This window comes from Phyllobates terribilis, unplaced genomic scaffold (genome assembly GCF_046119375.1).
Source record: "Phyllobates terribilis strain yellow unplaced genomic scaffold, ASM4611937v1 Scaffold_4__5_contigs__length_816908805, whole genome shotgun sequence".
Taxonomy (NCBI): Eukaryota; Metazoa; Chordata; class Amphibia; order Anura; family Dendrobatidae; genus Phyllobates; species Phyllobates terribilis.
Window position 1 is genome coordinate 202,053,052 of NW_027362764.1, and position 24,671 is coordinate 202,077,722.

Here is a 24,671-nt window from a genome sequence, read left to right on the forward strand (position 1 = left end):
TAGAATGCATTCGCATATAAGACATTGACTTTTCACTCATCCCTTTATGGGAGGTATTCTTCTCTTTTTAATGTTACTGGTATAAAACATTTTCATAAAACATTATAAGACTTTCTTCATACACGGAAAATACTATAGGCTCTTTTAGCACCAAATTAAACTTTTTCAGTATAAGACATTCTTAAGTAAAACATTTTTTTTTTTTTTTCAAAAACACATTCTTGAGTTCTGGCCGCGGTGCAACTTGCGACCAGGTGTTCTTTCTTTTTAGGGGAATGGCTGCTCTCAGTCCCCAGCCAGATTAGGAAAAAGGGATGGCTGTTCTCAGTCCCCAGACAGATAAGGGATATAGGGGGTAACTTCTACACAGTTCTATATCAGTCCCAACGGGGACCACACTCCACTCAGCAACAGTTTCTATACCCTTACGGGTAACTATATACAGTTCCATTTACCGTTCACTGGTAATGGTGTCCTCCTGATGCTTCCTCCTTGTACTCTGCAGATCCGTCCGGACCCTCAGGGTAGTCCATGTCTGGGCGGTACCGCAGTTCTTCCTCTGTTAGACGGTGGACATGGAGGGCATACAGTCCCTTTGCGCCCTTGTGTAGCAGGCCTTGCGACAGGGCCTGGAGAAGGTCGCTGTTGATGACGCCCGGGGTCAGAGGGTGTGACTTTGGGCCTGTGCGCGGGCTGGTGGCGGCAGCGACCAGGGCTGGAGGGCTTGGCAGCAGGGCTTATTGCGGGGTCTGAAGCAGGTCGGTGTTTGCAGCGCCCGGGATCGGCGGCTCCACCAGGGGGCCCGGGAGCAGGCTGACGCTGGCAGCGTCCGGGACAGGGAGACTCCTCTTACTTGCTGCCGCGACCGCTCCTGCATCACGCGTCTTCTCCTGGTGCTGGTCGGAGCCCGCGACGGCTGGGGCACTGCCGATGCTGGGCAGCTTAGTCTGCTGCCGGTCCGCCATCTTGCTCTCCGTTCCTGGTGTCCTCCTCCCCCCTGGTGGACTGTGGCCTACCTTGCGTTGATCTTCCTCCGTAGGCCGTGGCTCCGCAGTCGATCGTCGGGGTTGAGGACCTTGCGTCGCGCTCCTGTGACGTCAGCGTCGCTCCCTCTCCCTTCCAGGACCTCACGCAGCGTCGGTGCGTGGGGCGGAGCATCAGATCTCGCGCGTTTAGGCGTCCACGCCCCTCTTCTTCCCGCGCAGCGTCCCGAAGATGGCGCCCGATGGCGGGAAAACGACTGCGGATGGCGGGAAGACGGCGGGAAATGACCCAAGATGGCGTCCGATGGCGGGAATCGGCTCCGGATGGCGGGAAACGACTCCGGACGGCGGGAAACTTCTGGAAATGGCGGGAGACTTCTTTTCAAGGTACATGTACAATCTTCTTCAGGCACGCAATACCCGCTTGTGGCAGGTTGGTAAAGATCCTGCCGACCCCGCCAAAAGTTGACGCGCCCCCTGGGCCTGTGCTGTGCAGGGGGATACCCGGAGCCGGATCGCTGGGGGTTGTAGTTCTCCGTGGCAGTGACCCGGTCCGTGCCCAGGGCGGTCAAACCAGTGGCGATCTTAAGTAATAAGAATGTCCGACTACGCCACCCGTGGATTGCGGTCAGTGGGGACCGCCGCTGCGCTGCAGACCGCTGAGGCTGATGTAGTTTGCGCAGCCGAGTATGGAATAACTCCCCACGGGAGAAGTATTGCCTCAGGGCAGCTAATGTGGATGATGGGAGTGATGGTGTGAGCGTCCCAGTACTGATGGTGCTGGTGCGGCACTGAAACACAGAGACTTCTGGTGCAGTTTCCAATGCTTTACTCACAGTTGCTATTCTGGTCACTTGTGCACATGAGGGACCACCTGAGCCGTGCTGCGTTCAACAGGCAAGGGGCTCGACCAACTCCCAGGCAATTCCAGAGCGTGGCACAGGGCTCCCTTCCTTTCCTTTCTCTGGCCGTCCCCACCAGTGACCCACCTTTGTCCAGCTTCCTCGGGCATTCTCTTGGCGAAACCTATCTCCAGTTTCCCTGACCCTATGTGGTATGCTTTCCTGGTGGATGTAGTGAGGGGTCGCACCAAGATGTGGTAACAACCTCCGGTCTTTGGCTGAGGAATCTGTTGCCTCCACCAATTTGGGTTCCGGTACCCTGTTCTGCTAACCCTTCACCCTGTATCTCCTGGGCATATGGGGTTCCTTCTGTCCTCGTGTCTCTGGGCCTTTCTCTGTGTTCCTTGCTTCCTTTCTCCTCTGTTCCAGTTCCTTTCTTACTTTCCTTTCTGTTCTTTCTTCTCTCTCTCAAGCTCCAGCCTTCTGACAAGGCCTGCCTGCAGAGCAGAGCCCATGCAGAGGCTCTGCTTCCTGTCTTCTTCTCTCACTCTTAACTGAACTGAACCCTGTTCTAAGATTGTGCCCACCTTTTATACCTCCCTCTCTGTGTATGAGCCCAGGTGACTAGCAACCAATGGGCTCCTACCTATGCCCAGAGACCCACCCCTATCTGCTCCTACACCACTGGGTTTTCCTTCCCCTCCCCACTCCAGCCAGGGACAGAAGCTGTCGTGCCTGCACTTCTGTCTAGTGGGAGCACCGTTGAGCTGTCCCTCGGAAATGGGGTGTGTGTGGTGCATGCAGCTACTGAGTCCTGGTCCACACTCCATCCTTACCCGGGAGTGGAATATCACACCTCTGGTCTGAGGTGCAATACCCCTGTAGCAGCCGAGCCCTCGGGGTGCTACACAATGAATTCCTAAAAATTCATCACAATTTCAATTAGCATCAAATCGCTTCACCCATCCCTTTATGAGGATTACTAGGGGAATTTACCAACTAATTGATGCCAGTTCCCTTTAAAATGCAGAAAATGATAGTCGTAAACATGGAGTCTATGATTTTAGGCAGCGAACCATGTCAGAAATAAACACTCCCAATCTTTCTAAACTTCAGCTCAAGTTTCCAAGAGTGATTGCAGTCATTACCTAAAGACAAGGGCGAGATTAGCTAACAAAGCTGTAGACGCAAAAAGATACTACAGTAAGTCATAATCCTGCTTGGTTCTTGCTGCTGTAATGCTACTAGCCATCTGCAGCTTTCTCGCTCTGTGGAAATGATAGCCCGCCTAATGAACAGTCAGCATGCTTGGTGTCAGTGCAGCTTAAGAGCAAATATATCAAGGCATAACAAAGACAAATCTGTTCCTATGAGGAAGAAAAGTGCGGCTTGCTAAAGAAACCATACACAGTGTGATTGCTGGAGTAGCTAAATATACGGTAGCAGCCATGTAAATTGAAGAGTGCAAACTGGCAAAGTGCTGTAATCACCGTAGCACTATTTTAGTATTGGCAACATTCGGAGACTCCTAAATGAGCAGATTTAATGAGCTTTGATGTGAGCTGCTAGATTTAATGGACAATTCTATTTTTTTATGCATTAGCTATTAACCAGGTAAAAGTACGTGAATATTCAAAAAATAGAAAAACATTTTGTCTCATTGAAACAAATCACCACTGATAGATAAATATCGATGATAATAAATTACTATGAAGGACTCTGAGTGACAAAAGAACTGAGCAGCAGATGAAAATTAGAGGGTCCTGCAGTCTACTGTAGCAAACAGTGAGATGGAAGATAAGAGCTTATTATGGGGATGTAGGTGGCAGGGAACCGTGTAATTGTCATCAGGTACTAAACAATTCAATTAACACAGTGAAAGATATAAATGTATGCCGAAAACCTTTCATTTGAAAACAAGTAGGAAGCTGATTTTTGTTTTTTTCATCTGGTATTTCTGACTGGTACAATAGGAGAGATAATATCATGATGTAACATTATGAGGAAAATTAAATGGATTAATCATATTTTAGGAAGCAAAATGCATTCATAGACTAGGAAATGTAGCAAAATATCTACTAAACGGTTTGCTGTACTGTAGAGATGAGCGGATCTTTTTAAATTTGAATGAGCCAACTTTGCTGAGCTTTACCCCAACATTTTCATTGTAATTGCTTGCAAAATACAAGTGGGGGATAGGAGAGTGAGAGACCCTCACTGACCATAAGAGATTACACTTTATAGGAAAGAAAGAGAGGATCCCGCTGACCATTAAAGATAACACTTTATGGGCAAGAAAGAACCCCACTGAACTTAAAAGCTCACATTTTACAGGATAGAGAAGACTCTGCTGACCATAAGGGCTTACACACTACAGAAGAGAGAAAGGACCCCACTGACCATAAGAGCGCACATACTGCAGGATAGAGAAGACTCTGCTGACCATAAGGGCTTACACACTACAGAAGAGAGAGAGGACCCCACTGACCATAAGACCTCACATACTACAGGATAGAGAAGACCCTGGTGACCATAAGAGCTTACACTCTACAGAAGAGAGAGATGACCCCATTGACCATGAGAGCTCACATTCTACGGGATAGGGTGGACCCGGCTGATAAGAGCTCACATTCTACAATAGAGAGAGAGGGTCCCGCTGATCATAAGAGCTGACACTGTATAGAAAAAAGAGGCTTAGTGACTCAGGAGATGGAAAACGTCTCTGCTGCACGAAGTATGTTCCATTGGAAACTACTAATCTCTGATGACCCAGGTACTGGCTCCTACTGTACACGGTATGAAAATCCGTAAGATGTCACTGCTGCAGGGCATTATGGAGAGCCCACGCAGTAATGCAAAATTATGTTTGCCTACTGTCTGATGCTTCAGCAATGTGGGAAAAATTTTGTTTTCCTTTGCGAATTGCAAATCAAATTTCAAAGTGCTCTTGTGAAACCACCAATTTCAGGAAATTTGATTCAAACTTGATCCTCCACTAATTGATCTGCACATTTCTACTGTATTGTTATGTTTAGTTAGCTCTCTGGAGTACAGAGTAAACTAAATATATGGCCATCAAGTCTTTTTTTTGAATAACCCCACATTGCCCCAAGAGCCCTATTTTGCGAAATTCCACAAGATCTTCTTTTTTCAGAAAAAAATAATCAGGTTTTCTTTTGATGTTTTTTCTTGTTTTTTTCCTAGAAATTTAAGCTAAAACACTGAGTCTAGATATTATGAGTCAACACAAAAATATTCAATGTCCTACCACCAGTGTGGTTTTTGATTCATACTATTCCCTTTTGACTTGTTTTTTAGGGCACTGTCTTCTAACAAAATACAGCACGTTCTAAGTATGGCATTTATTTCATGCATATTCCTATAGGTTTCTTTGTAGGTTCTCCGCTCCGTGAACAGGTGAGGGTCTAAATTTTATAATGAGATTGCTGCTTTATCATATTGTAATTTAAAGTTGGGAGTAAAAAAGCTTCATTTGTACTTATTTATTAATTAATTTATTTGGGATTTTGATCATTTTCTTTTTTTTAAAGCAAATACAACATAGCTATGGATCTGATGAGAAAGAAAGAGAGAGAGAGAGAGATCCTCTTTTATATGATTATTTGACTTACTGCATTGTCTTTCACCAGCAGAGCGCAGCACTGGATTCCAGCCATTAACATTTTATGAGGATTCCATGCCACTGAATCAGCCCTGTTAGAAAATAGATAGCGCTGTTACGAAATGCACTTCTTGTTAACCAGATTATTCCATATAATGTTAGGCGTCATTTTTGATGTATACGTCCCACCTGTGTTTTTCACCCACAGAATTCATACCCATAATTGTCTTTAGAGCTGTGCACATGTCATTTTTTTTGCAGATCATGTGGTCCTCAAAAGTAAACTAAGACATATACGTTTTTTTCTGAAGGCGCAGTCAGATGGTCGTATAACACGGACGAGATCGCATTGCAATGCACGGACTGGCCGGCGGTTCTCCTGATCTGAGCGTGACAGCTGCATAGAAATACATGCTGTCACGCTCGGGTCAGGAGAGCGGTGGCCAGTCCGAGCATTGCAATGCTATCGTTGTCGATGTAATACTACCGTCTGACTAAGCCCTGAGTCATAGATCAAACTTGCCAATGCAAGTCTATGGGTCCGTAAAAATCACAGACAGCACATGGATGCCATTCGTGTACTGTCCGTAATTATCATTGCAATGGGCAGGAGAAGCTTTGTCACTTTTTTTTATTTTTACATGCGAGAAAATCATTAATAAAACACTGTTTAAAGCTGAAAGAAATGATAAAATTCATAACCAAACACCGATTTTTACGTACGGTAAAAATCACTGACATCAAAACGAGACCTAACACGAAGAAGGAACCTGCACGAACCTGGTGATTCCATGCAGCAGTTTCCTATATTTTCGTGACAGTAGCGCTGATCCTCCCCAAGATGCCTACAAACAAATGGATATAGATATGAAAACAGAATAATAACATAAAAATGTATAAAATTGTTGGTCTGAATTATATAACAAATTGTTAACAATTTAAACAGCCTTTTTAATACTGAAGCAATGTAATCTGCAGTAATATGTAACGGTATTATTCAGGGATAGTCACAATACAGTTTTAAGATAATTTTACAAAGGGATGTGAATGTATTACAGACTTTACTTTTAGTCTGCTCTTTAAAGGCATTGCGTCATGAAGACAATTCCTTCCCATATGCCTTAAAAGTGCATACAGTTCTCATACAGGGAACCCCCGCAGGGGACCCACTCTATTTAGAGAGTATAGCCATTCCGTGAAAACTATTAAAACACCAAAAAAATGTTTATTCTCTTAAAATATTGCAATCATCACATTATAAATTACTCAATACTTACATTTTCTCATTTTGCTTTTCTACCCAGCTAATTCTTCTCTTATTCATTAGGTCTATGACATCATGTGATTGAAAACTGACTAGCTGAATCCTTCTAAGCTCTATGTAGAAACAGGAAGTCAATTTTCCTATATGAGTCATAAGTCATTGCCAAAGTCCCTGGCAGGGGGGGGGGAGGGGGCAGCTGGGTCAGGAATTGAAGAGGGAAATGATAAATGCAGGGACAAGAGACTTCCTGTTTCTACAGAGCAGAAAAATGAGAATAATTTGCTTGGTAGAAAGGCAAAATGAGCAATTGTAAGTACACAGTGCTATATAGTATGATGATTGCATTATACTGAGAGCATAAAAACTTTGATGGAAGTGAGTTTTTTTCATAAATGGGTTTGTCTATATGAGAGTACCTTTATGAAGTGCTGTTGAAAATTGAGAAAAGGGGAATAAAAATGTGAAATCCTTGCCATACTCTTAGAAACTCATGAGATATATTTCAATAAAACTATCATTATAATTACTGCAGTTACGTTTTAGTTTACTCATCACATTACAATGATTTCAAATCTTAGAATAAATAGTTGTAAATCTTCATAATCTGGAATGTTTAAAGTTCCTCAAACCTTTTGTAATGGCCACAAACCGATGAGTCAAGGACTCATATGTATTAGTGATTTGGTTTTTAATTTTTAGAGGGGAATGTCTTGTAAATCTGGATGTGCTCCATTAACCCCTTAAACACATGTGCCATACAAGTACGGCACATGGCGTGTCTCCCTTTTTGATTTGATCAGCTGTCATGTGCCCCTAACAGCTGTGGGTGCAATCGCGATCCACGCGTGGCGGTTAACATGTTAAATGCCGCTGTCAATATCTGACAGCGGCATTTAACATGGCTGTGGTGGAAGAACATCACTAGTCCGGCCCATCAGCGCCCATATCACATGACCCGGGTCACCGATGGGTTGGCATGACAACCCGGGATCTGAATCAGACCCCTGCTGTTGTCATTGCCAGGATGCTATGATGCACTCATAGCAAGTGAATATGTCTGCTACACACATGCAATCTGATGATCACAGCTTCTAGTCTCCCATGGAGACTATTGAAGCATGTAAAAATTAAAAAAAAAAATGTTTTTAAAAATATAAAAAAAAAATTAAAACAATATAAAGGTTTAAATTAACCCCCTTTCGTCCCATTCAAAATAAAACAAAAAAAAATCAATAAAAATAATTTATGTGATCGGCAAACGGCATAATGAGAAAAAAAAATCAAAACACCAGATTTACGGTTTTCAACATTACAATAAAATGCAATAACGGGAGAACAAAACATTGTATCTACCCCAAAATTATATAAAAAAAAAACAATGGTGCCTTTCAAAAGTACAACTTGTCCCGCAAAAAATAAGCCTGCACATGGCCATATTGAACAAAAAATAAAAAAGTTATGGCTCTGGGGAGAAGGGGAGCAAAAAACAAAAACACAAAAATGGAAAATGGTCCGAGGGTGAAGGGGTAAAAGTACATAGCCATAATACATGATATTCTAACTTACATCAACGTGGAACCAAAGTTTATGCTTTTCACAGATGTCTGCAATCTCATCCAAAGGATCAAATGCTCCTAACACTGTAGTACCAGACGTAGCAACAACAAGGAATGGCACAGCTCCCTGCAAAAAATAGGATAGAAACAAGTTTATTTTAGAAACTTAAAATGTAATCTAACCATCATTTTATTTTTTTTCCCTTCACGTATCAATGGTACACATGAAAATAAATAATTTTATAGTGTATCCTATCAGAGAAATCCAATTATTTCTCCTCTAGGAAAATTCAGGGGTAAAATCTGTATTGTGTGCAGACAGATTATTACATTACTGAGAGGAGATGACAAGGTGGAGGAGATCTGACTCTAGCTCCTCTCTTCTCATCCCCCTCACCTCTACATAGAATCTTATTAGTAACAATTGTCGTCTCCAGATTTTACCTATGAATTGAGAATTTTGAAAATGAATGATCAGTGCTGAAAGAGAAAGAAGCAGAAACTTTAAACATTGAAACTTTCATGTACCCATGATATTCAGTATGAATTATCTATGTTTATTTTTGATTTTTTTGTTTATGTTATTTCTTATTCTAAATAAAATTCAAATAACTTTATAGCAAAATAGACTCTGATTCTCCTTAGTATACATATTATGATGAGTAGCTAACATATGGGTATATTACAAAATGTGGAACTGGTATCTTTAGAAAATTCTCTAATACGATATATTGCAAAGTAAGGAGGTTGCTTTTTCCCCTGTAAGAGGTTAACCAATCATAAGCAGGAGGAGAAACAAAGAATATGCCCCCGAAGAAGCTTTGAATCTGATTTATCTGTGTAAGACATGAAATGACACACAGTCCTGCTCTCCTCACTGATCTCACTGCTGGCATTTACTGTGATTACAAATGGGGAGGAGCTGTGTCATTCCAAACACCTCTACAGTTGTAGCTCTCATCTCATGGCACTGTGTGGGAGAAGAGAAGATCTGTATGTCATTACAAACACCTCTGCAGTTGCAGCTCTCATCTCATGGCACTGTGTAGGAGGAGTGTGAGAAGAGAAGATCTGAATGTCATTACAAACACGTCTGCTGTTGCAGAGATGAGAGATCTCACTGTGCTGTCAGTTCTGCTTTTCTCCCCCTCCCTAGACTGACAGTGCTGTGAGATGTGTGAGAGAGGCAGTTGCAGAAGTATTCGTAATGAGGTATTTGATTGTTTTTTTTAACAAAAAGCAAAAAGTTTGTAATTTTCAAAAAATAGCTAATTAGCATTGTGGGTTGTATCATTTTGATTGTAAGTGTGTGTTCAGAAACATTCTCTACAGAAATCTATAGGCCTGAATCAACACTGTGTTAGAATTATTTTAGTGATCTTAAGACAACCAAAGTGGGCAAAGCTTGAGTGAGATGGGATGTGGCAAATTCAGCAACATTTTTGCCAGAAATGTACTCCTGTCCTTGCAAAGTCGCATCAGGTTATGAAGGGGGAGATTTATCAAACAAAATCCAGTAATTTTAGATAACATTATGTGGAGTGATGAAGCTTCTTTCAAATTATCCGGCCATATTAACAGACATAATTGTATTTACTGGTATAATGAGAACATGCATTTAACATTAGAGCAGCAACTAAATGAGCCTGGTGTCAATGTTTGGGGTGGTATTTCAAGTTTTGATGTTTTAGGACCAATATTTTTTGATGGAACAGTCACAGAAGATAAGTATCTCGAAATTCTAATGAATCAAGTTGTTCCCCAGTTACAGCAACAGCCTAATTCAAATGACCTTTATTTCCAACAAGATGGGGCCCCTCCACATTATTCAAGAGTAGTCCGCGAGTATCTTAATGAAACATTTCCTAATAAATGGATTGGCCAAAGAGGCCCAATTGATTGGCCGGCACGTTCACCAGACTTGACCCCAATGGATTTTTTCTTTTGGGGAGTACTCCAGGACAAAGTTTATAGTCGAAAACCAAAAAGTATCAGTGATTTGAGTAATTACATAAGAGATGCATTTCAAGAAATTAATACCCAAAGAGACTTGTGCAAAAAAGTTTGTCGAAGCGTAAGAAGCAGACTTCAAAGCTGTGCAACTTGTAATGGAAAACAGTTTGAGCACCTGCGTTGATAAAATTTAAGGGCTTTTGTATTATTGTCCAGAATAAAATTTAATTGTCAATGTTATGCTTGTGTTAGTAAATATAATTTTATATATAAATCAAAATAAATGTTATTATTTTCTGCCACCTACTTTTGGACCACCCTGTATATATATTTTACACATCTTAATTCAATGGGCTTTTCTTCAACACTGACATAGGTGATGCCCATTAAATTTGGAAGGGGCCTCAATAGCAAACATCTGGTAGTTATTGGCAGTTGTAAACTTTTTTGGAATAAAATCGGTGCACATTTTTTTTAACTTACTTCATCCTTTGCTTTCAGTACTTGCTTTTCCAGGTCTTCTGGAATCATTTTTCCTCTAAATGAAACAAGAATATTAAGAATGAATGAATGACTAATAAAAACTAATGCAAATAGTTCGGAATTTTAAAAATAGGAATACATATTATAGGCAGTGAAGTTAATATTATATTGCAGTAAAACAAAAGCAAAATTTAAATGTCATAAACACAATAAAAATGTTTTAACCCCTTTCCAACATGTGCCGTACATGTACGCCACATGTCGTGTCTCTCCCTTTGGTGTGGGTTCCGGCGATGAGCCTGTACCTTTCCGGGGACTTGACAGCTGATCCTGTGGGTCATGTGCCCCTAACAGCCGCTGGTAGAATCGCGATCCACCCGCGGCTGTTAACATGTTAAATGTTGCTGTCAATCTCTGACAGCGGCATTTAACATGGCCGAGGTGGAAGGACGTTATAAGTCCTGCCCATCGGCGCCCATGTCCCATGTCAGCGGTCGGCGCTCATAGCAAGTGAGCATTTCTGCGACACACAGATTTGATGATCGCCTGTGTGTAGCACTGCCAATCAGATAATTGCAGCTTCTAGACTCCCATGGAGACTATTGAAGCAAGTGAAAAGTAAAAAAAAAAGTTTTTAAAAATATTTAAAAAAATAAAAAAATTTAAAGGTTTAAACCACCCCCCTTTTGCCTCATTCAAAATAAAACAATAAAAAAAAATCAAATATACACATATTTGGTATCGCCGTGTTCAGAAACGCCCGATCTTCCAATATATAAAAAGAATTAGTCAGATTGGTAAACGGTGTAATGAGAAAAAAAAATCAAAACACCAGAATTATGTTTTTTTGATCGCCGCAACTTTGCAATAAAATGCAATTTTTTTTAGCAAATTTTTTATTTTTTTTCATCACTGAAATAAAAAACAACCTATATATGTTTGGCATCTAACTAATAATGACCTGTATAATCATAATGGCCGGTCAGCTATACCATATAGTGAACGTGATAAAAAAAAAAACCAAAACAACTGTGGAATTGCACTTTTTTTGCAATTTCACCGCACCTGGAATTTTTTCCCCCCAATTTTCCAGTACATGATATGGTAAAACCAATGGTGACGTTGAAAAGTACAACTTGTCCTGCAAAAAATAAGCCTTCATATAGTAACAGTAACATAGTAACATAGTTTTTAAGGTTGAAGGAAGACTAAGTCCATCTAGTTCAACCCATAGCCTAACATGTTGATCCAGAGGAAGGCAAAAAAAACATGTGGCAAACACTAAGCTCCACATTGGGGAAAAAAATTCCTTCCCGACTCCATACGACAATCAGACTAGTTCCCTAGATCAACGCCCTATCAAGGAATCTAGTATATATAACCTGTAATATTATACTTTTCAGGAAAGGCATCCATGCCCTTCTTAAATTTTAATAGTGAATCACTCATTACAACATTATGCGGCAGAGAGTTCCATAGTCTCACTGCTCTTACAGTAAAGAATCCGCGTATGTGATTATGATTAAATCTTGTTTCCTCCAGACGTAGAAGATGCCCCCTTGTCCCTGTCTCAGGCCTTTGAGTAAAAAGATCAATAGAAAGGCCTTTGTACTGTCCCCTCATATACTTGTACATAGTAATAAGATCACCCCTAAGCCTTCGTTTTTCCAAAGTAAATAACCCCATGTGTAATAACCTGTTTTGGTATTGGAGACCCCCCCAGACCTCTAATAACCTTGGTCTCTCTTCTCTGCACCCGCTCTAGTTCAGCTATGTCTTTCTTATACATCGGAGACCAGAACTGAACACAGTATTCTAAGTGTGATCGCACTAATGACTTGTATAGAGGAAAAATTATGTTCTCCTCATGAGCATCTATGCCTCTTTTAATGCATCTCATTATTTTATTTGCCTTTGCAGCAGCTGCCTGACACTGGCCACTAAACGTGAGCTTGTTGTCCACCAATACACCCAGGTCTTTTTCAGTTACAGTTTTGCACAGTGTTTTACAATTAAGCATATAGTTACACATTTTATTTCCTCTGCCCAAGTGCATTACCTTACATTTATCCCCATTAAAGCTCATTTGCCACTTATCAGCCCAAGCTTCTAGTTTACATAGATCCTCCTGTAATATAAAATTGTCCTCCTCTGTATTGATTACCCTGCAGAGTTTAGTGTTATCTGCAAATATTGAAATACTACTCTGTATGCCACCTACAAGGTCATTAATAAATATGTTAAAAAGAAGCTGGCCCAATACTGACCACTGTGGTACCCCACTGTTAACTGAGACCCAGTCTGAGTGCTTTCCATTAATAACCACCCTTTGTTTCCTATCACTAAGCCAGTTCTTAACCCACATACATATATTTTCCCCTATCCCCATTGTTCTCATTTTATGTATCAACCTTTTGTGTGGAACCGTATCAAAAGCTTTTGAAAAGTCCATATACACAACATCCACTGCATTTCCTTGGTCCAGTCCAGAATTTGCCTCCTCATAAAAGCTGATCAGATTAGTTTGACAGGAACGGTCCCTCGTAAACCCATGTTGATATTGGGTCATGAGGTTATTCTTCTTCAGATACTCTAGTATAGCATCTCTTAGAAAACCCTCCAGGATTTTACCGACAATAGAGGTTAAGCTTACTGCCCTATAATTTCCAAGTTCGGTTTTTGTTCCCTTTTTGAATATTGGCACCACATTTGCTATATGCCAGTCCTGTGGTACAGACCCTGTTATTATGGAATCTTTAAAGATTAAAAATAATGGTCTCTCTATGACGTTACTTAATTCCTGCAGTACTCGCGGGTGTATCCCATCCTGGCCTGGGAATTTATCAACTTTAGTGATTTTTAGACGCCGCCGTACTTCCTGCTGGGTTAAGCAAGTGACATTTAATGGAGAATTTCTGTCATCACTAATCATGTTTTCTGTCATGCGATTTTCTTGTGTAAATACTGTTGAAAAAAATCATTTAGTATATTAGCTTTTTCCTCATCCTCATCCACCATTTCACCCAGACTATTTTTAAGGGGGCCAACACTATCATTTTTAGTTTTTTACTATTTATGTAGTTAAAGAATATTTTGGCATTATTTTTACTTTCTCTGGCAATGAGTCTCTCTGTCTCAATCTTTTCTGCCTTTATTTGGTTTTTACAGAATTTATTTAATTTTCTGTATTTATTTAATGCCTCATCACTACCTACTTGCTTTAGTTCTTTAAATGCTTTCTTTTTGTCACTTATTGCGCCCCTTACAGCTCTATTTAGCCATAGTGGTTTCCTCCTATTTCTAGCATGTTTATTCCCATAGGGTATATATTGTGCACAGGTCCTATTCAGGATGCTAATAAATACCTCCCATTTGCTTTGTGTAGTTTTATGTCTCAGGATATCGTCCCAGTTTATTGCACTAAGATCATCTCTTGACCGTTGGAAATTTGCCTTCCTGAAGTTTAGTGTCCTTGTAACCCCTCTACTATACATCTTATTAAAGGATACATGAAAACGTATTATTTTGTGATCACTATTACCCAAGTGACCCCCAACTCGTATATTTGATATGCGGTCTGGCCTGTTGTTTAATATTAGGTCTAGTGGTGCCCCCCTTCTTGTTGGGTCCTGAACCAGTTGTGAAAGGTAATTGTCTCTCATAGTTGTCAAAAACATATTACCTTTGCTTGAACTACTGGTTTCTGTTCCCCAATGTATTTCAGGGTAGTTGAAGTCCCCCATAATAATGACTTCTCCTTGAGTCGCGGCTTCATCTATTTGCATTATGAGGATATTCTCCACTGCTTCCATTATTTTTGGAGACTTATAACAAACCTCTATCAGTAATTTATTATTTTTCCCCCCTCCCCTTATCTCCACCCACAGGGACTCTAAGTTTTCATTAGATATATTCTCACGAAAGATGGGTTTAAAGAATGATTTTACATATAAACACACTCCCCCATCTCGCTTGTTTGTACAGTCATTTCTGAACAGACTATAGCCCTGTAAATTAACTACCCAGTCATGGCTCTCTTCCAGCCATGTCTCAGATATCCCCACCATGTCATAATTATTTTCCAACAAAATTAATTCTAATTCCTCCATTTTGTTGGTGAGGCTTCTGGCATTAGTGTACATGCATCTTATGTATCTCTCTGTACCTCTATTCCTTCTTACTATATTGACTGTTCTGACCCCACCCCCAATTTCTTTATTTGTGCCCAGGTCACTATCTGCACTATCTTCCCCACCTATAAAATGAACACCCTCCCCCCCAATCCCTAGTTTAAACACTCCTCCAACCTTCTAGCCATTTTCTCCCCCAGCACAGCTTCACCCTCCCCATTGAAGTGCAGCCCGTCACTAGCATAGAATCTGTAGCCAACTGAGAAGTTAGCCCAGTTCTCCAGGAATCCAAACCCCTCCTTCCTACACCAGTTCCTGAGCCACTTATTTATCTCCCTAATCTCCCATTGCCTCTCTGGCGTGGCATGTGGTACAGGTAGTATTTCAGAGAATGCCACCTTGGAGGTCCTTGCTTTAAGCTTGCAGCCTAATTCCCTGAAATCATCTTTAAGGATCTTTCACCTACCTCTAACTTTGTCATTTGTGCCAATGTGCACCATGACCACTGGGTCCTCACCAGCCCCTCCCAGTAATGTCAACCCAATCAGTGATGTGCCAGACTCGAGTGCCAGGTAGGCAGCACACTGTTCGATGATCCTTGTCTTTGAGACAGATTGCCCTTTCTGTTCCCCTAATAATTGAGTCCCCCACTACCAGCACCTGCCTGGCCTGCCCTGCTCTCCTATTTCCCTTGCTGCAGCAGTGCTACCCCTGTACCGACACTCCCCTCATGTGCCAACTTTGCAAACTTATTGGGGTGTGTCAGATCAGGACTAGCCTCCCTGGCACTCTTCCCTCTACCCCCTCTTCTAACTGTCACCCAGCTAGATGCCTCACTGTCCTGCAGCTCCCTACTCGCACCCTCCCCCACATCTACCCCAGTGAGCAGCTGCTCAGTGAGCAGCAGACTCCTTTCCATATTGTCAATGGATCTCAGTGTTGCCAGCTGCTCATTTATATCCAGTAACTGGGCTTCCAAACGCACAACGTGCTCACATCTCGCACAGCAGTATGCACCCACATGACCATATTGACAGAAAAATAAAAAGTTATGGGAAGAAGGGGAGCAAAAAACGAAAGCGCAAAAACATAAAATGGCTCAGGAGTGAAGGGGTTAAAAGAAAATAAATCAGGAAACAAACAATTTCTCCAAATTGAAAAGGAAATAGTATAGTTGTACACAAGAGAAATAATTAATAAACCAAACATTTTTAATTTTTTTTGATGGGAATGTCTGTACATTATGTGCATACTTATTAGGCAACTTCTATTTTTGATAATTAATTTTATTATTGAACAACTAATTTGCTGTCAGTCAATTCAAGAGGTTAGTAAACCGGGAACCTGAATATTTATAAAATTAAAAGTGAGGTTTTATCTTTCTTAGGAGAATATCTGTGTCTCGAGCATTATTCCGAGCATTATCACTTACTAAAATGCCTAAAGGGAGTTTAAAGGGAGTCATCCAGCATGAGATTGTCTTTTTGATGCAAAGGATTAACTCATCCACTGTATGACTTTGTCGCCCAAGCTCATAAGCTGTACCTATAGCTTGGTAGTGATTTAAGCTTACAAGAAAAAAAAGGCTTAGGGTGGGGAGTGGATGCAACTTGGAATGTTGCTGTTAAGGATGTACTAATTTCCACTGAGGAAATTGTAGTGGAGGTGTGGAGTAGGTGGCTAAAAGTCATCTTGTGTTCTTGCTAGAATTAGTGACCAACCATGAAGGTTTCATGATCTGTCCTTGTTGCTTTGGTGCATCTTTGCCACTCAAATCATTGACCCCCAGAGATGTGAAAGATATGCACTCTCAATTTCCTTTATTACTGTTCCACGTGTTGGTAGTGCACTTTCGAGCTCAATTACATGTCCAGGGAGTGCCAATATCCTCCTTAATGTGAGAGAGCAGAGCTGGCACCACTTTCCATGACAAATAATGGTAGCTGAGTATCTTTCATCAATGTTGAGTGCAAGTCATCATTTCCTGCAAGGCAGTGGAACCCACTAAGGGGTAAAGCATCTACTGCACCCGGAGAAACTTAACCAGGAGAGAGTTCAGTTGGCAGTTGGGGCACAAGAGATTACTGGGTATTTAATTATGTTTCTTGGTCATATAATCAGATGAGGATATCTGATGGTGAAATTGGGTTAGGGGGAAGAGGAATAATCAGAGTACAGTAAAAAGCAGATAATGATGATGATAATGACATCGTCCAGGTACTGCTTGGCAATTCAACCTGGCTACCAGGAAGAGGAAAAGGTAGAGCAAGACAGCTTAAGACTTGCTCATATTGTTGGCAAGTTTGCTTTTTCATTTGATCAGATGATGATGCTCCATGTGCTGACGGAAAGCTGTAGTTTAGAGCCTGCATACTGCCGGATCTTAGCGCTGTTCCTTATTGCATATGCCACTACCCTCTTTCTTTTATGACTTTACCATATTGTCACCCTTATCTGGTTTTCAGATCCTGTCTACCACTAAATCATCATTATCATATTCCCCGTCATGGCAGACAGTTGTGCCAATGTTGTTAATGTTCTGAGCTTCTTACCCCATCCTGATTCCCACCTCTACATTTGCCCTGACCTAATATGCCACTAACATGCCGCCTGCCATTGCTAATGCCCCTACCACCACAGCTGCCAGTGCCACTACCACCCCCAAGACATATACCATATAAATCAAGTCCATCACCTCTCCTGCCCCATCTCTCCTAAGAACAAATGCTGACGGTTCTCATCCAACAAATCACTGGGAAACAGTTGTTGTGAAATATCTTCCTTAGATATTGTGTGTTTTATTTCTTGTTCTACATTACCCAATCCATTTCCAGAGTTTCATTTAGTATGCATTATTTTACTAGAAATACTTAAGTTGTGTTTTGAACCACATTTGCCTCCTTCCCAAAAAAGATCGACCAAGAATTGCTAAACCATGCCATAAGTTAACTGCAAGACATTATGGAGTACTTAAGGTCATGAGATCTTTCTCTAGCTGATACAATCTTCTGCAATGTATAAAATAGCAACAGCCATTTTAGGCCATTGTATCTGCCTGAAGCAAAATGCAAATTGTTTGAAATCACAGGGCTCCTAAAAATTTGACACAAACTGGATTAGGATCTGGCGCAAAGTAAACCAACCACCACGCGAAATTTAGAGCATTTAAGACTGCTCAGTGTTAATTTTGCACTGCTGAAGAATTAAACAAAATTGATGAATATGCCCCAATATTTCTTCTAGACTACATGGGCACAAACATATAGTTCTTATAGTTCAATATAATGGTCTCGGTAAGATAATAGACAGTCAGAAAAATTATATGAAAAATGATTTTAAATGGGTTTACTTGTGTAAGCAAAAATGAAAGCTGAAATCTAAATGGTTGTAATAGACAATAAACCTAGTTCTAGACACCTGTAGTTTTCATGCACCTATGTGAGGTGCCCATACAATATAGTTTGGGGCCAGGTAAAGCAATACATTTTATGCTGCCAATGTAGCCTTATGACTCCTCTGCATGCCTTGTTCATAGAGCCTGTATATCAAAAAATGGAGCTTGTTTGGCGTTTTTAGTGTAAAGAAATACAACATCCACTGTGGTGCAGGCTTCATAGTAATCATAATTTACGGAGGTATTCTCCTATAGAAGGAAAATGTCTGATCATATGAAGCCTGGTGGAGAATGCCACTATTTCTTTCTGTCTGATTCTCATGATCTAAGACATATGGATTTGCACTAGAGGGCTCTTTCACCTCGAAGGATGCCCTGAAGCTGTGAATTTCAAGATTGTATTCTCTGCATGCCTTCAGCACAAAATCATTCTTCAGATTTCAGAGCTAAATCTGTATTCATCAGATATAGTTACAAAAATCAACAATAGTTATATTAATGGTTCTTTATGGCTACACTTATAAGGTGTTAGAATAATTTATTGAATAATGAAGTGGTGGAAATTTATTGTGTTGACTGGCAGATAGTGCACGTAATAAGTATATTTTTTAATTACGGTAGTCTGTTGTTGTGTGTGGGGTTTTTGCAGTTTCTTTCAGGGAGAATGGAAGAATGCATTAAGCCAGCAGACATTTTGTGCACATCAAAAGAGGACGGCTAGTACTGTTTGTCAGTATTAAAGACTATTTAGTGTACATAATGTCAGAAAAAAAGATTTTTTTATTCCTAGTTCAGTTTAAAAATCAGATAAATATTGACAGCAAATTTTGTCTCAAATGGATCTGAATTTCACAATGAAAAAAAAACCCACAAAGACTTTCTGAAAGGGGATAACCCATTTAATTGTTTATTATTTTGTCTTCTACTGGAGGGAGGGTCGTGATGTGCCATACACCTTAGGTGATATGCCTGCCCTATTAAAATATGTTGAGTGGAGCACAATACTTATTACTGTATAATTAAAAAAAAAAAACTTCCACTGCCACACTTCAAACTAACTACTGATGTGGCCGTGGATGTTTTTTTTTAAACAGAAGAGTTTTCTGTGCCTTCGGTACAAGATGCTGTGTGCACATATCCTTGGAGTAACATCTGTATGGAGTTTGTATGATGCCTTCGTGATACATGCGCTTTCCATCACTACTTAAGTTTTAAGATTTCTCCCACATTCCAAATAACTATTCTGTTAGGTATTTTGTTTCTAATGAAATTGTCTTCAATGTGTGTATTTCTCAGATACAATAGACTGTGAGCCCATTAATGGCAGGGGTTGATATACACGATGAAGATTTATGTGCTATTATTATTATTACTACTATAGACAATATGCAAATATCCTCTCCAGAGAGAAAGACTAAGACTTTAGCAAAACCTTTTAGGAGTGGAAAAACCTAAAAGTCAATATTGAACCTTTAACAAGCCTTGCCACATGATTTAGCATAAAAAGCCAAAGCAGACACTCAACTTGCAGACCAGTGTTTCGGGGTGTGTGCTTTGCACTGATGAGAGGCAAACACCCTGAAACATGTCTGCAAATCGAGTTTCTCATTTGCCTTTTTATCCTAAGTTATGTGGCAGGGTTCAATATTGAGGATTTCTACCCCTAATAGATGGCACTAGAGTTCTAGTCACCCCCAGAAATGAAACATCTCAGACTACATGCAATAGAAAATGCATAAATTATATCCATGCTGTGCGAGCATAAAAAGAATTAATCCTGTAAGTGGATTTAAAGTTATCAAAACTTTTAAAAATATAAGTAACCAAAACAAAGTTTAATCTAACCTGTGGTTTGCAAACAACAATATTACAAAATTACGAATGAGGATCAAGCATAGGACATTGCTATGTCTCAATGGAGCATCAGACAGAGCTACACACATATTTATTTCAGTCTTGATTTTTTTTTTCACGTTACTCTAACCTACTCAAATTGGGAAATGGAAAATTGGGCAATTTGGAAAAAATTTACATAGAAGTCAAGTTAACTTCTTTCTGGTGTGTGATCACTGTTTTATCACAGAAAACTTCATTGTGGTGTAAACTATACAATTTCCATCTTCCTTTCCTGTATGTGATCATTTTCTCTTAAGACACATTCACACATTCAGTATTTGGTCAATATTTTACCTCAGTATTTGTAAGCTGCAAATTGCCTCTTCAGAGTAAAAGAGGACTTGTACTCTATAGCGCCACCTATTGGAAGCAGCAATCCTACATGTCACAAGGTGTTTGTAAGCTAAAATCAGGACTGGGTGATAAATACAGAAGTGGTGACGTGTTTCTATTATACTTTTCCTCTGATTGTTCCTCTCCTGATTTTGGCTTACAAATACTGATGTAAAAAACTGACCAAATACTGAACGTGTGAATGTAGTCCATCACTGAGAAAATCTTCTTTCTAAGGCCAAGCTCACACATTCAGTATTTTGTCAGTATTTCACATCAGTATTTTCAAGCCAAAATCAGGATAGGAACAGTTAATGATAAAGTATAATAGAAACACGTCACCACTAGTGTTGAGCCACCCCCGTAGTGTTCGGGTTCGGTTCGGTTCGTCGAACACCGGGATGTTCGAGGAACTGTTCGTCGAACTGTTCGTCGAACACCTTAGAACACCGTCGAACACCGTTAAAACCAATGGCAGGCAAACAAAAACACATAGAAACACATAGAAAACACCTGCAAAAGTGTCCAAAAGCTGACAAACTGCTCAGAAGACACTCTCTTTAAAAAAGCCGGCCGGCAAATTCAGCAGCGGCATACACCGGTACCCGACAATTTAGACAAGAAGGAATAGAGCATCACACATAGATTAGATAGATAGAAACATGTCAGTCACACATATAAGAAGCACAGTGACAGTGTTGGTTACTGCACTTGTCATTTAGTGTAAAGGATTTATTAAAAAAATATTAGTGTTTTCATGCACCGTCTCTTTAAAAAAGCCGGCCGGCAATTCAGCATCTGTACCCGACAATTTAGAACAGAAAGAATAGAGCTTCACACATAGATTAGATAGATAGAAATATGTCAGTCAAATATATAATAAGTACAGTGAGAGTGTTGCTTACTGTACTTGTCATTTAGTGTAAAGGATTTATTTAAAAAAATAATAGTGTTTTCATGCACTGTCTCTTTAAAAAAGCCGGCCGGCAATTCAGCAGCGGTACCCGACAATTTAGAACAGAAAGATAGAGCATCACACATAGATTAGATAGATAGAAACATGTCAGTCACATATATATGAAGTACAGTGATAGTGTTGGTTACTGTACTTGTCATTTAGTATTAAAATAAAGGATTTATTATTAAAAAAATTGGCGTGGGGTTCCCCTTAATTTTAGGCTCTAGCGGAGGTTAAGCAGACGGCTGGGGCAGATGTTTGAAGCCTGGGAAGGGGGTAATACCCACGGAGCTTCCCAGGCTACTAATATCAGCCCCCAGCTGAATACATAGCCTTTACTAGCTATTAAAATGGGGGACCCCCCAAAAAAAATGACGTGGGGTCCCCCCTAATTTAATAGCTAGCAAAGGCTAGGCAGACAGCTGGGGGCTGATATTAATAGCCCAGGAAGGGAGCCATGAATATTGGCCCCCTCCCAGGCTAGAAACACCAGCCGTCAGCCGCCCCAGAAATGGCGCATTCATAGGATGCGCCAATTCTGGCACTTAGCCTCGCTCTTCCACGCTGCCTTGGTGCGGTGGCAGGGGGTAATAGGGTTGGGGTTGATGTCAGCTTATAATGCCAGCTGACATCAAGCCCAGGTTAGTAATGGAGAGGCGTCTATAAGACACCCCCATTACTAACCCCATAGTCAAAGTTAAAAAAAACACAAACACCCAGAATAAAGTCCTTTAATTGAAATAAAGACACAATCCTTTATTGTTCTAAATTAAACCATACTTACCATCACGCCCATTCCAGCTGAAGCCAACGATCTCCTGCAATAAAAGAAAAATAATAAAGCAACCTCATCCTTACCTTTCCATGGTTCCCACGACAGCTTCAGCTCTGCTACATCGAGATGACAGGCTGGACCGCAGCAGAACGCTGCCATCCAGACTGTCATCCCGCAGACACTGAGAAGCGCAGGCTTGCTTGCGCTGCTCAGCGTCTCTCTGTGACGACATCCAGATGAGCCGAGTTCATGTCCAATGAACTCGGCTCACCTCATGCACGTCACTGACAGCGTGGGAAAATTCTCACGCTGAAGCGCTGATTGCAGGAGAATTTTCCCACGCTGTCAGTGACGTGCAGGAGGTGAGCTGAGTTCATTGGACATGAGCTCACCTCATGCACATCACTGACAGCGTGGGAGAATTCTCCTGCACTCAGCACTTCAGCGTGAGAATTTTCCCACGCTGTTAGTGACGTGCATGAGGTGAGCCGAGTTCATTGGACATGACCTCGGCTCATCTGGATGCCGTCACAGCGAGACAGTGAGGAGCGCAAGCATGCCTGCGCTTCTCAGTGTCTGCGGGATGACAGACAGGATGGCAGCGTTCTGCTGCGGTCCAGCCAGTCATCTCGATGTAGCAGAGCTGAAGCTGTCGTGGGAACCATGGAAAGGTAAGGATGAGGTTGGTTTATTATTTTTCTTTTATTGCAGGAGATCGTTGGCTTCAGCTGGAATGGGTGTGATGGTAAGTATGGTTTAATTTAGAACAATAAAGAATTGTGTCTTTATTTCAATTAAAGGACTTTATTCTGGGTGTTGTGTTTTTTTTTAAATACTTTACTAGAAATTCATGGCGGTCATGTCTAATACTGGTGTGACCCCATGAATTTTGGGCTTGGGGCCAGCTGATAATACCAAGCTGGCCCTAACCCCTTTATTACCCAGTGAGCCACCGCACCAGGGCCCTGGATGAGTTGGGTACAGCGCCAGAAGATGGCGCTTCTATGAACGCGCCATTTTCCGGGGTGGCTGCGGACTGCAATTTGTAGCGGGGGGGGGGGCCCAGAAAGCTTGGGCCTCCCTGCGCTGCAGATTCCAGCCCCCAGCTGCCTAGTTGTACCTGGCTGGACACAAAAATAGGGCGAAGCCCCACATACTTTTTTTTTAATTATTTCATGAAATTCATGAAATAATTAAGAAAAAAAGGCCTTCCCTATATTGTTGTGTCCGGCCAGGTACAAATAGGCAGCTGGTGGTTGGGGGCAGCCCGTTCCTGCCTGCTGTACCTGGCTGGACACAAATATAGTGCGAAGCCCCACTTCAATTTTTTTTAATTATTTCATGAAATTCATGAAATAATTAAGAAAAAAAGGGCTTCCCTATATTGTTGTGTCCGGCCAGGTACAAATAGGCAGCTGGTGGATGGGGGCAGCCCGTTCCTGCCTGCTGTACCTGGCTGGACACAAATATAGTGCGAAGCCCCACTTCAATTTTTTTTAATTATTTCATGAAATTCATGAAATAATTAAGAAAAAAAGGGCTTCCCTATATTGTTGTGTCCGGCCAGGTACAAATAGGCAGCTGGTGGATGGGGGCAGCCCGTTCCTGCCTGCTGTACCTGGCTGGACACAAATATAGTGCGAAGCCCCACTTCAATTTTTTTAAATTATTTCAGGAAATTCATGAAATAATTTAAAAAAAATTGACGTGGGGCTTCGCACTATATTTGTGTCCAGCCAGGTACAGCAGGCAGGAACGGGCTGCCCCCAACCACCAGCTGCCTATTTGTACCTGGCCGGACACAACAATATAGGGAAGCCCTTTTTTTCTTAATTATTTCATGAAATAATTTAAAGAAAATTGACGTGGGGCTTCGCCCTGTTTTTGTGTCCAGCCACGTACAACTAGGCAGCTGGGGGCTGGAATACGCAGCGCAGGGAGGCCCAAGCTTTCTGGGCCACCCCCGCTGCAAATTGCAGTCCGCAGCCACCCCGGAAAATGGCGCGTTCATAGAAGCGCCATCTTCTGGCGCTGTACCCAACTCATCCAGGGCCCTGATGCGGTGGCTCACTGGGTAATAAAGGGGTTAGGGCCAACTTGGCATTATCAGCTGGCCCTAAGCCCGAAATTCATGGGGTCACGCCAATATTAGACATGACCACCATGAATTTCTAGTAAAGTATTTAAAAAAAACACAACACCCAGAAAAAAGTCCTTTAATTGAAATAAACACACAATTCTTTATTGTTCTAAATTAAACCATACTTACCATCACGCCCATTCCAGCTGAAGCCAACGATCTCCTGAAATAAAAGAAAAATAATAAAGCAACATCATCCTTACCTTTCCATGGTTCCCATGACAGCTTCAGCTCTGCTACATCGAGATGACAGGCTGGACCGCAGCAGAACGCTGCCATCCAGCCTGTCATCCCGCAGACACTGAGAAGCGCAGGCTTGCTTGCGCTCCACAGTGTCTCTCT

At 41.3% G+C, this 24,671-nt stretch overlaps 1 protein-coding gene across 1 annotated transcript in view; it reads right to left on the reverse strand.

Annotated features, from left to right (window-relative positions):
* Nucleotides 1–24,671, reverse strand: part of GADL1 (glutamate decarboxylase like 1) — a 564,135-nt gene that overhangs the window by 204,255 nt on the left and 335,209 nt on the right. Inside the window, exons 8-11 of the mRNA XM_073678031.1 lie at nt 10,704–10,758; nt 8,278–8,394; nt 6,228–6,292; nt 5,458–5,539 (exon numbers count right to left, since the gene is read on the reverse strand). Coding sequence (XP_073534132.1) covers nt 5,458–5,539; nt 6,228–6,292; nt 8,278–8,394; nt 10,704–10,758 — 319 coding nt within the window. The remainder of the gene's footprint in view (nt 1–5,457; nt 5,540–6,227; nt 6,293–8,277; nt 8,395–10,703; nt 10,759–24,671) is intronic.